Source organism: Neopelma chrysocephalum, unplaced genomic scaffold (assembly GCF_003984885.1).
Source record: "Neopelma chrysocephalum unplaced genomic scaffold, ASM398488v2 Primary Assembly neopelma1_25, whole genome shotgun sequence".
In the NCBI taxonomy this organism is placed as follows: domain Eukaryota; kingdom Metazoa; phylum Chordata; class Aves; order Passeriformes; family Pipridae; genus Neopelma; species Neopelma chrysocephalum.
In genome coordinates, this window is record NW_020897694.1 from 36,098,020 (window position 1) to 36,111,305 (window position 13,286).

Here is a 13,286-nt window from a genome sequence, read left to right on the forward strand (position 1 = left end):
ATTTATGGCTGTGGACAATACACAATAGAAATAGTCCATTAAGGACAATGATTACAAGCTTGGACCTCTAAATCAAGTATAGTTGTATAAGCTTAGATGTCCCTGTCTCCAATTAACTCTATTACAAGTTTTGTCAAATATCAGCTTGACAGAAAGGAACTGAAGTAGAAACTCCTTTCAGTTAAAAAAAAAAAAAAAGAAATAAAACTGTTAGAAATTAGGAACAAATAGCAAGGACACATGTTTGTGGAGTTTTCTTTCCCTTATGGAAAATAGTCTGCCTTTAAACAGCATTAAGAAAGCAGGACTCAAAAGCACTGCCAAGATCACAGTGAGCAGAGCTACATATTATTTAATTTATTCTGCATGTGAAAGTTACCAGAACCTCACTTGTCAGGGACCATTTCCAAGCAGCAAGTTATAAAGGAAACTCTGGAGCAGTTCTCCTCTGAAGGATCTGTGCATTACTACTCCTCTTTAACAACTGCGCAACCACGGAAAGGACAAAATGGCATGATCCCATCCAAAGAGCACCGCCCAGGCACAGGACATGAGGTCCAGGGCAGCAATGCAAAGTAACAGCTGGAAGTTACACCCAAAGAAGACTCAAATAGTGCACTGCCTGCTTTTAAGGGAGACTGACCTTGAACAAGTCATACAATTCCTCTAAATCTTCAGGAAGAATTGAAACATCTGGGATGACAACTCTGAGCTTAAAAAGAAAGAAAATCATGTTAGTGACAGTCTCTACCGCCTTCATCGCTGACACAGGCAGGCCCATGAGCCCTGCAGGGACTGTACTGATGTGCTACAGCTGAAACTGCAGTATTGAAAAATCTTTGCAATGTTTCCCCCTTCTTTAGGTTCGCCAGTTGGACAGGTCCACTGAAAGAGAAATCCCTCAAGGGCGATTACAAACAAAGACAGGATGTCCCTAAGCTACAGGTCACAGGAGGTCAGGGAAGCATCGCATCGTGCTCTGTCTCTTCTTACACTCTTCCCCAGGCATCTGCCCAGGGCCAGCCATGGTCAGAGACAAGGCGCTGGGCTGGACGGTCCTGCAGTTGTTCTTAACTGTAAAGCCACCTTAGAAAATAATGCACGTGGCTGCAAAAGAAAAATCATCAGCATCCCAGGAAAGAACTTTTTCCAGAGACAGTAATGATTCTTCCTTGTTTCGAGGCCTGATGGCACCTTTTTAAAAACTAAAACGGTGTGCCCCCAGAGAGGCAATGTTAAGCTACCTCAGTCAAAATAATACCCTACTTACCACATTTTGCTTGGTTGTATCTTCGTGGCTCTGCAGGACACGGATTCGGTGTTTGTAGCGCATGTGCTCTATCTGTGCCACAGAGTGGTCTCCAAATTTCTACAAGAGAGGAAAAAAAGTTTATTATTTGTGTAGTATTTTATGATATTTGTATTTCTCATTTACTGGAAATAAAACTTTTAAAGTACAGCAGGACCTTGAAGAAAAAGCATACCCAGTCTCTATCTGATCTCTCAGTGTAGGTATTCATAATACACCTAGTCTTGTGCATTTGAGCACTTTAGCTAAGGAATCTGTAAACGTGTATTAACTTCCAGAGCATCCATGTTGAATTTAACCTTTTTCTTCTTTAAAATTCTAACTTAACTGACCAGTAGATACAGAGGAGTATTTTACCTCATAGGAGTCGTGAATCAGGTTTGCTATTTCAGTCACTGGAGAGGCTTCCTGGTCATCACTAAAGAATGCGTGATGATTACCAATAGGTGGTAGAGGGCTTTCCTCATTTTTGACATGCTCTAAAAACCTGAAGAGGAGAAATACATAAGAACACAGATCACACTGCACTATGCTCTTCTCAATTCAAATAAGCAAACAAGTCTTATAGCTCAGACTTAGAAATAAATTGGGGTTTGGGCAAGCTTGGCTTTTCAGAAATGGCTTTGTGATTACTCATCTGAGGAACAGCAAGCCAGCCAAATGACTAAATGCTGGCCAAAGAAGAAGACTTGTCTCCTTGAAGTCTGGAGCAGGAAGCCCGTCACTGCAGGGAAGGCACGAAGAGCAGCAGTAAATATTGCACGTTGACGCAGTCAATGCATGTCTCGGCACTGCCAGGAAATTTCACAGGACATCTCGTCCCATGTACAAAGCCCATTGTTTAAGGCAGACACTGCAAAAGCAGCAACAGCAGCAAGGCAACATGGAGGGTCCTGCTGGTGCCTAGATGGAAGGAGCACTCCTGCATGGCCATACCTGCTCAGGATCATCAAGGCCTGCCCATCGTCCTTGCTGTTACACAGATCCACGGCGTTGGCCTCCAGAATGGCCAAGCCCAGCTGGAAAATGGCTTTGATGCCATCATAGAAGAAGCAGTCTACAACATTCACAGCACTTTCCAGGGGCATGATACTAAGGAAAAGGGTAAGGAACCAGGAAAGAGAGATGGAAGCTAAGGCTGTCAGATCCTTCATATGTTCAGCCAGCTCTGGAAGTTGCTCTTTTATAAGCTCTTCAAACACCGACTGGTCTACCTGAGCACCTGCAAGTAACAAAAAACCAGTATTAGCCAGAACTGATAAAGGAAAAAATATTCTCTGAAGGTAATCATTACTGTCAACTATCAACTGCAAGAGTTTCTTAAAATTTAAACTGACAAGATACACATGCATCTACAAAGAAAAATCCCATCATCCTTCTGCTGTGATCTCAGCCCAACCCTCATGTCCATAATCCTTACTGTACAACATTCTGCAGAAAGAGTATGTTGATTCTCCTAAGTGTCTTTAGGGTGCAATGAAATAGTAATAGCAGCAGCTGTTGGTTTTGGCTACAAGAGCAAATAGAAATTAAGTGCTAGCAAATGCAATCTTATAGCATTTTACTGTTCAATTTGGGATCTGTGCAGTGAAAATAAGACCGCACACATTCCTCTCCAGTGTATGTACTCAAGCAAGTAAAGCTTTCGTTCTAGGTGAGGAAACGTAAGATGGAAATCCAGATATGGCTACACACACTAAGCAGGAAAAAAGTATTTACACATAAATACATGCACAGATATAAATAATATACTTACATGCATAATTATCTATATATAAAGAACAAAGGATTTCTGCAATGCCCAGATAAAAGCTTTCCTAACTGTCCCAACCAGTCTTTCCAAAAGAGCAAATCCAGGCTATGCTTTAGCTACTAGCTCAGTTCTGCCTTGTCAGCAGCTATTGTAGAATCAATATAGTTTCTTATCGCTGAAGTGGCCTGTGTCTACAAACCAGATCTGCCACATCAGGGCTTTAACCAAAGACACTACAAGTTAAAAATATTCCTGAGTACAAAATGCAGTTGGCTTTTCAAGTATTTCTCTTTCCTTTCAAGTTATTTCATTTCTTTCTCATAGTCCATATTCTGCTAATATTAGGAGACTATTTTAATTGCTATGAAATTTCTGAGACATATATATCCCTAGCACTCAAAACTTCTGTTGTTCAAAAGCAGAATATAACCTGGACAATCTGTGGCAGAGCGCCAGCATCTTTTGGCTTTGCATCCAAATCATAGAGAAAACAAAACCAGCTCTGACATTTTGCTATCTTAGAACTTTTCACATCAAGCCACAGAGAGCTTCTAATGGTGACTGAACAAACATTACAGCACCACAAATCAAAATTAGGTGCCCAGGGGCATGCAAAGAGCTTTTGAGAAACACATCAAGCATGGTGCTTTGAAGAGAAAGCCTTCTCACATCAGATGGTCATAAGCAAGAAGGGTAAAGAAAACAGGAGAAAACAGACCGGGGCTACTCAACAGAGGGCAATTTTTGTGTTTTGTTTTTTTAATAAGCTTAATGCAAACAATTTAATAGCCACAGTTAACACACACAAAAAAAATTGACTTGGTTTTAGAGGTTTTTTAAGGAAGCCAGAGACTGATAGGCAGATACATATAAAAAGATCATTCCATTCTGCTGACTCAGAGACAGCACTGGCAAAAGTGAATGTTTAAAAGGAATATGCAATGCTGCCTAGATATTTCACAGATCTTTATAATAAGTGTTGACATTACAGATGAAAGTCAAGTAGATGTATTCAAAGGGACTTTTCTGCCCACCTTTTCATTGGGCTCCCAGAAATCATGAAATCTGAGCAACTGAATCTCTAATGTGTTACAGCATGAGACCATGACGAGGTAGGAAAATACCAGGGCATCCATTTAAAAAATGATGACCCAAGATGCAAGCTAAATGATATCTCCAGGACTGAAAAGGCAAATCAGAGAAATGAAATAAGGTTTTCAGTGTTTCAATAGTTACAGTATGAAGATGATGACAGCCTAACAGATAAAGCAGGGTAAGATGGCCTGCTGGTTTATGCAGAGGATAGAAAAGTCATGGTAACATGAGAATAGGATATTCATGACCCTTGCCATCACTCTTGACCCAAGAACAACTTTTTTCTATCTTGCAGCTATCTGCTTATAATTTCCTCTATGCATTGCAGAGGGGAGAAGGAGAGAGGGAATTCCTGAAGGAGGAGCCCTGCCTGCAGGCCTTTCACATTTGCAAGCAGTGAAATGAAAATGCTTGTGAAAGGACAGAGTGGTCATAGATGGAAAGGCTGAAGGAGGGAGCTGGTCATGTTATGCAAGTAAAAACGTTGAGTAAGACTGAATTGCCTAAGCAATTTTGAAAGCAAAAATTATAAATAAATAAACACACAAATAAATAAATAGAAGATTTTGAAAGTCATAAAGAAAAGGCCCAAGAGAAGAAGGCCTGTTATAACCAAGGTCATTAATTCAGTAGCTGCTTTGACTGTAGAGATTACTGGCTGACACTGAAGAGGAAAAGCACAGTGACAGGTAGCAAGGTCAGAGGTCATCAAAGTTACAGAGAGATCAAAATTTGGACAACAGTGTTGGCAGTACAGACAAAGAGGAAAAGCTGGGTCTTGGAAGTGCTATGCAGGAAGAAACAATACGAAGTTTAGACAAGGGCTGGTTGCAAATCAAAAAAGAAGGTCGACTGAAATGCAAAGCCAAGAACACTAACTCGGGCAACAGGAACCAGAGGTGGGGCAGGGTGGAGAAGATCAGTAGCACCGATTTGGGCACATTAATTCTAGGGTAAACCAAAGTTGCAGAAGTAACTGCTCAGTAAGCAACTATGCTGCAAAACTAGACCTCTGCCATTCAGAGGGAGCAGGGGAACTTCCAAGCTGAAACTCCTGGCTCTTTGCAGCGTGGTGAGCCATGGCAGTATGTCTTCTAGAGTCACAGCACTCTTTCCTTGGGGTACAGAGGACAGGAAAACAGAGAGACAGGACAATCAAGACTCTCAGCACTCAAACAATGTACGTTGCAGCCGTGGCAACTGACAGGCAAGATATAAACCCAAATTAAGCACAACTCAAGGCAGCGATATGGCTGGCCAAGTGACACAACTCATTCGTTTGGTTGTGGAGAATGCTACTTAGGGGCAATAACCCAGCAAGCATCAAAGTTATCAGTAACTCAAGGCATGCTGATGATACCTAGAAATGCACAAGGACAGATAAAGCTGTTTCTCTTTTAAGCAAGGAAGGAGGCAGACAAACATGGAAGTCGGTCATCGAAATAGCAGTTTGAAGTCACGTTGGGAGACATGAACCAAAATTCTGACCAAGTGGGACAGTGACAATGCCCAGTCCACTAGCTGAAAATATCACTGGCATTCAAAGCACCACAAAACATCCTAAGCATCCAGCTAACTTTAGAATAAATCTGCTTGAACTTACTTCCTGCCAGTTCAGTGAAAAGACAACTGTCCAGCAAGACAGTATCAGAAGGGAGGTATGACAATCCCATCCCTCAAGGAAAAGACTAGAAATATTCTCAAATATCTCCTTCCACTCCCCAGGCATCATAAGAGTGCCCAGACCATTTCCACCTTCCAGAACTACTACCACCAAGGATTTCTTCCTATCCCCATCTGCTCCCAAGTGACCCTGATCCCTCCTTTTGCCACAGCAATGGTGTAACAGCAGACGCTGTAGCTAAGGACTAAGGTTAGCATAAAAGAGGAAAAAACTATCAAACATTTCTGCAAGGGGAGGAATTCACTGCAAAGAACAAATATTCTTCTTGTATGCATTCCCACACTTACTGTGTGGAGCTGCTCAGCCCCTCTCTGTGCTTGAGGCAGATGTTTGCACAACAGTTTTAAAAATAATTGCACTGCAAAGAGCAGGAGACGCAGCACACGCAGTGCATGGCACGCTCTGCAGAGTGACAGGGCTTACTTCCTAAATGCAGCATCTCACATTCAGAGGGTTTTGTATCAGCCCTCATTACAAAGAGCTAATTTAGGTGCAAACCTGCATTGCTCCAGCAGCCAGGCAGTTCAGACAGCTCAGATCACAAATACCTACTCGAGCAGATCTTTCCTAGGTTCAACTTAAACAGCTCAAGTCTCTAACCAAGACCTGCAAGCTTTTCTATTTTTACCGGACAGGCAAAAGTGTCACCGCCTTCTGATCAACAGGAAAGGAAAAGACAAGCTGTAAAGTTAAATATATTTACAGATCTTGCAATTCAAACCCTTCAAACCAAAACCAACTCTGGCTGGAACTGCTGTCCCTGCACACCACACAAGTAGATGGACCACCTCATCTGTGGGGTTTGGATCTCAGCAGACCCTGAGCATTTTACTCACCCCTGTGCAGTGCAGCTGCTCCTTCCCAGTCTGCAAGAAGACAGACACAAACTCACCTATCACTCGGTGGTTGAAGTAATCCGGCAGCATTCGCTCACACACAGCAACCAGCAGCCAAAAGGCTTCTTCCTCTTTGGCATACAACAGCAACACGGAGGTCAAAATATTCATAGACTTACAAGGGCAAAGAAGAAAATGGGATTTGTTAGTGACAAAAGCTCAATTGCGGCTACTTTTATAGAAAGAAAAGTAGCGCAACACAATGTAAACAACTAAAAAAATAAACCAGAAAGAAAAAGAGACATAGACAGCAAATACATAATTGCAACCCAAAGGCATAACAAGTTTTTCAAGCCTATGTATACTGTTTTTCATAAGAGCAACAGGAAACAATGGAGAAAAGCACAGTATAGGATTTGCCCAAATAAAAAGCACGTAACTGACAGTGCAAAATGTTCTGGGTGCTGCTTTCACCCCCCCACTTTCTGTATCAGGACTGGTCTGATGTTAATGAGAATTCAGGGAGCTCCACAGAAATTAAAGTTATTTTAGCCGGCCAGCTGGACAAAGTATTTTCACCATTTATCATCAGTTTTGGAAGACAGTGGCAGAAAGGTCCACGAAGCCTCTGCCTCAGTGCACTACACGAACTTCATCTCTGCAGGCCAATTTGCTCTGTACTGCCTCCAAGTGCAAGAAATGCACTTTTGAACAAACAAAAGCATCAGAAACATTTTTTTCCCTAAAGGGACCTTATTTACCAAAAGCACCATTAAAAATACTCCCAACAGGACAATAAAGCAGAGAGTGGAGAGAAGGAGAAAAAAAAAAAGCAGTGAGTGTTATACCCCTAGGAATTTCTCACCTGGCAGTATCCTATTTTGGGGTTCCTGTGTGCATATGCTGTGAGCACCCTTCTGAGGGCAGCGATCCCTGTCTCACTCTGGAAGGCGGGGTGCTCTGGCAGTGAGCGGTGGAGGTCGCGCTCGATCTCCTCTGTCGCCATACAGCACTTGCCCATGGATGCCTCCACCAAATGTACGTAGTACCCGGGATGGGAGGCAAGATCTGTCTCGGCATCTGAGAGCAGGGGGGAGAGAGACAGAGGAAGACAGGCATGGATTAGGACAACGGCAAACTTAGTGTTGTGGGAATTATTGCTCAAAAGGATCTAAGTAAGATGGTTTTCCCCAAGGTCTGCGAATTTACTGAAATTTCCAGGGGGATAAAATCCTAGCAGAATATATGTCTTGAAAACAAAATAAGCATTAGCAAACCTTACATGACAAAACATCATACAAAACACCTTAAGTAAGCAAAAGACTTGTCCAGCAGAAAGTATTACAGAATCATAGAATGGTTTGCATTGGAAGGGACCTTAAAGATCACATTCCAACCCCTCTGATGTGGGCAGGGACACCTTCCACAAGACCAGGCTGCTTAAAGCCCCATCCAGCCTGGCCTTAAACAATTCCAGGGACGGGGCATCCACAATTTCCCTGGGCAACCTGTTCCAGTGCCTCATCAGACACACATATTACTGGGAGAAATGTATTCAGTGGTGTTCACATCCTCCAAGGAGGAAAAGCTCCACTTTTTACAAATGTCTGAACATGTCATATATTGGACTAGTGACTAAACTTGAGATCATATTGTAAGCACATTCTGGCTCTGCCAGATCTGTCAATGAAATGAGTTGTTCTTTCCGTCTCCAGTTTCTGTAAGCCCTGCCAACATTCAACAAGAAGCAGGAGCAGGACTGTAGACTTTAAGATGTCGTTATTTTGCAATAATTTGATTTCTCTAGGGTTAAATCAATATTTATGCTACAATCTAATTACTGCTTGAAGATGAACACTGTTTTATGAAAACACAATGCTAATTTTAAATTACATAGATTACAAAGATGTTATTTTGATTCTTCTGCACATCATATGATGTCATCCTAAGACAAAATTTTTACAGATTTACCTAGGTACGTCTTTGCATTTATTATTTCAGATCATCTCTCTTCTGTATGTAGTATCACAAGATCCATGTAAAGGACATTTAATTGCCCTTGGGAGATTTCTTGCCTAAATGTTTTGCCATGTCCAGAATCAGATGATGCCTACAGCCAACATTTCTAAGCATGCCCACCTGAGAAAAGCAGCCAGAGTTTGCCTCTTAAGGATTCAGGAATTCCCATAGCAACAAGTTTTCTGATCTTCTCTGTGCGAAACATGCACACAGTTCTGCCGTATTCTACAAAGTGGTCATCCCACAGGCTTTCTTTGATTTGCTCCCTAGACTGGGAACAAGAAGATATATTTTAGAAGAACAAATCATGTGCATGTGAGAATTGATAAACAAAAACATTTTACATATTAGAAATTCTGCAAGGTGTTTCCATTACCAATGGAAATGGGAAGCCTGCCCTAGGGACTACAACTTTCCCCATTTTGCATATCCAATTCACCACACAGAGAGAAAAACTATAAATATTCACCAGAACAAAATGGGGGCAGAGGGAGAAGAAAAAAATTCAAGCAAATAAAAAGCTGTTATCTCATATCTAACTTCTCCAACCAATACAGAGTGCGTTTTACTAAAAATGTGTATCTTTCTGAACATAACCTCAGCTTTTTTAAAAACAAAAAAACCCCTAAAACACCTACAGCTTCCCCCAAATGTTACATACCTTTCCAAAATCAAGGCCTGATATTCCTGACTGATGAAAGTCTGACCTTAGTGCTTCTGCATTGAGCAAGTAACTGTTCTCCTTTTCACATTCACTTCTCTCCTTCCTTTGTGAAGCCTCTGTTCCCAGATGTGCAGAATCACCATCCCTCAGCACACACATGGATCCAAAAGCAAGACTGTTCTGCAATGCAGAATCAAAGCGGTAATGACTGAAGAGAGGCTAAGAACTACATCCTCAACTGTCCTCAAGACACAGAGCTGGGTTACTCTTTGCCTTTTGCATTAAAACCTTTCACACATTTCAGGAGGAAAGGTCTTACTCAAGACTTTATACAAATTATTGTTCATTTGCATGTTAGGAAAAGGGTTGGTACTTTAAACCAAAAGTTGTTAGCAAATGCTAAGTCCTTCATGACAAGCTACCAAACAAGTCTTTTACTATTAGGATTTGAAAGACAGAATCGGAGAACAATTTAGGTTGGAGAGGACCATCTTTTTCAATCCCCTGCTCAAAGCAGGAGCTCTCAGATCTGGTTGCTGGGGTCTGTGCTCAGTCAAGTTGAGTAGCTCCAGGAAAGTAGAGTCCACAGCTCCTCTGGGCAGCCTGGTCCAGCTCTGCCCACCCCTGAGGGGAAATCTTTCTCTTTTTATCCATTCAGATTTTCCCTTGCTGCATCTTGAGGCTGTGGCTGCTCATCTTTCAGCTAGTGCATCAAAGATGAGTCTGCCTCCATCTTCTAACTCCCCACTATCTAGCGGCAGACTGGCTGAAGAAGCCCTGCTCTCTCAACCTCTCCTAGTAAAGCAGGTAACTCCATCCAGTCTTGTAGCCCTTCATTAGAGTTACTCCAATTTGTCAGTGCTTTTCTTGTGCAGTGGACACAATACTCCAGATCAGCTTCAGAAGTGCTGAATAAAAGGGAATAGTGACATCCTGTGACCTGCTGGTTACAACCCTCCTAGTACAACCTGATACAGTGTTGACCCTCAGTACTGTAAGAGCACACTGCTGACTTATAAGCTCGACTTGTTGTCCACCATGAGACCCTCACCTTTTCCACATGGCTGTTCTCCAGCCAGCCAGTCCCCAGCCCCTCCTGTCACATAGGGCTACTTTGTCAGGTTTCACATTTGCTTTTGTTGAACTTCACAAGGTCTCTATCAGCCCATTCCTCCCTATTGCTGAGGTCCCTCTGAAGGGCAGCCCTGCTGCCCACCATATTCACTGCTTGTGTGTCAATCACAACCTTGCTGAGGGTGTGCTCCATCCCACCAGGCAGGTCTTTAAAGAAGGCATCAGATAGCACTGGCTCAAGATCAATCCCCCAAGGAAGGCAGGATAATGAACTAATGGAATGGAGAAAAAGGGGGAAAGGAATGACAGGGGGGAAAGGTGGGAGAGGAAAAGGAAGAGGAAAGATCAGTACCTGACTGTTATTTTTCAAGTTGTTGCAGTGCACTGGGTTGATGGAATTCACTTCTTTTAGCCTCTGCAGCAGGTTCTCCACCAAAGTATCCCGGTCCTTCAGCTCAATGAACTGAAATGCTGTCTTGCTCCTTATGCTAACAATGATGGGGTTAGGGAGAAGGCTTGTGTCCTCCATCTTCTCTATACTGATTACCTTTTCCAGAAACATTATAGAAAACACATTTGGCACCACATTCACAGAAACATCTTCAAATATTCTACATGTACCAAAACGTACAAACACAGCATTCATATGCATGATGTATGCTTTAAATGTGGTTATTCATACTGGTTTTCCTTGATCAAACACATCCTACCACCTGAAGTTCATGGTCTCTTTACATGCTCAAAGCAGATACCAAAAAGTATCCCACATGCCTTTTTTTTAATAAATGACTTTGCAGCCCAGTTCTGGACAGTAAACTGAGGGGAAAGATAAGAAAGAGGTGTATGATTAAAAAAAGATCTATAAAAGGATCAACTTGATCAAATTCTGGGGTATGAAGGAAGAAATTTACTTTCACACCTTTGAAGATAGGGAGAAACAGCTGTTTTATTATTTCTGATTAAGTATATAACACTCTTATTGTTTTCTGTTTTTATAACAGTGGAAGGTAAGTTGCTACAGCTAGGATATGATTTGGATGTTACTCTGTTATTAGTCGAGGATGAAAGGAAAGCTTTAATTAGGAGATCATAACAACATTGTATCCACAGCAGATCAGGCAGATGTTAGCCAACAGCTTCTGTCTCCTCTTCTACTCCCACCACCTTCCCATGTGCTCTCCCTCCACTTAAATACATCTTTGATTTCATGTAAATTTGTTACCTCATTACCGCATCCAGAACATCCCCTTTTTCTCTCTGCCCTACAGCTTTGAAAAGTGTCAACAGGTTTGTTAGAGGTTGTCTACGGAGGGAGAGTTTCAACACTTTTAAGCGTTGATCCTAGGCAAGGATGCTTTTACATTGCTGGAATGGTCCAAGCTGGTCTCCATCAACATCAAGCTGGACATATGTGTTTGTGGAGTTGGGAGGGGGACCCTGTCCAAGTCTTGGGCCGAGCAGATTCTGCTTGTGCAAGTGCTCTGTCCTGCTGCATTACCTGTCCATACTTCACTTTGAGGATCATGTTGAATTACCCGTATTTTTAACGAGACCCAGAACAAGCTGTACCACAATCCTGTAGGCATGATACACACAAGCATCCTACTCTTTTTCATCAAACAATACTTTGCAGATAAGTCAAGTGACAGTGGAGGCTTAGGGAAGAAAAAGGGAGATAAAGACCCAAAATGAAACAAACAAATAACTCTACCTCTCTAAGTGGGATGATAACATTGCAGCAGCCATTTTCTTTGCTAGCAAAACAGATATAACTGTCGGAAGTGTACATCCTTCCCGCTGTGTGACAGCGACTAAACGGCGTCCAGAGAGAACAGTCTACAACTTTATGCAGCTTCTCCTTCCTTGGCAATCTGAAGAAGGCCCGAAAGAATTCATTCTGTGCTCTGGCTTCAAGATCCCTGAAGAAAAAGCAGTAAGAATGAATCACAAGATCTTGAAAGGCAGAACATACAGTGCAAGGTTTGCTTTTCTTGTTGGCCTCATCAAGAGCGAGGGATACAGAATAAAAACACTGTGCACAGCAATCTTCAGTGCCTATGTGAACAGATTGCTAAAAGGCCAACTTTGAAATACTAAAGAAAAACATTATCAATAATTGCTTGTTTAAGAATAAGGTCAAAAAAAACTAGTGTAGTAACTAGGAAAGGAAAGGACATTAATTTAAATCAGTTGTTTTGTTGGTTTGTTTGTTTGTTTTTTAAATTATTATTTAACCATGCATTTTCTGTGGCTGCTGTATGACTTTCCAGGCTCAAAGAGTTACAAATTTCAATGCCCAGGAGATAATTAAATCTTTCATCTGATGAACATACATCAAGCAAGGGAGATTAGCCTAAAGTTCCTTTTTTCCCTTCCCACTAGCATCATCCCAGGGACTTGCACCTGCACCCAAAAGTAATGCATTTGCTCTGTGAGTACTTCCAAAGCGGTCAGTAACAGAAGAAGTAATGATGGTGGCAGTTACATCATGGAAACCTTGATTTGCAGAGGTATCAGCCTCTGAGAGCCCTCAGAACAGTTGTAAAATGCAAAACAGTTTCAGGTCACTTACAGACTCAGTTGTGAATAACAGCACCAACCACACACCGTTTGGATGTGACTTCCTTCCACTCACCCATCCACATTTATTTGGGGAAAAAAAGTTTACATAACTGAAAGTTTCATTACTGAGCTACAGTTATACAGATTTGGTTTTGGAGATTTTTTTTTCTTCTCCTTTTTTAACGAAGAAGCCTGCAGTAATTGAGAGAGCTATGCAATTGCATTATAAACAGGCCATGGCTATTAGCTCACCAACAGCAGCTTCAGAAACGTTAGGGCTTAAATTCTAT

General features: G+C 41.9%; 1 protein-coding gene across 4 annotated transcripts in view; it reads right to left on the reverse strand.

Moving 5' to 3' along the window:
• TBC1D8 (TBC1 domain family member 8) overlaps positions 1-13,286 on the reverse strand; it is a 50,837-nt gene that overhangs the window by 5,332 nt on the left and 32,219 nt on the right. For all 4 annotated transcript variants that reach the window (XM_027674919.1, XM_027674920.1, XM_027674921.1 and 1 more), the window contains exons 6-15: positions 12,146-12,353; positions 10,787-10,981; positions 9,358-9,540; positions 8,817-8,967; positions 7,543-7,757; positions 6,734-6,851; positions 2,246-2,531; positions 1,667-1,796; positions 1,271-1,369; positions 644-712 (exon numbers count right to left, since the gene is read on the reverse strand). In XM_027674919.1, the coding sequence (XP_027530720.1) occupies positions 644-712; positions 1,271-1,369; positions 1,667-1,796; positions 2,246-2,531; positions 6,734-6,851; positions 7,543-7,757; positions 8,817-8,967; positions 9,358-9,540; positions 10,787-10,981; positions 12,146-12,353 (1,654 nt within the window). The remainder of the gene's footprint in view (positions 1-643; positions 713-1,270; positions 1,370-1,666; positions 1,797-2,245; positions 2,532-6,733; positions 6,852-7,542; positions 7,758-8,816; positions 8,968-9,357; positions 9,541-10,786; positions 10,982-12,145; positions 12,354-13,286) is intronic.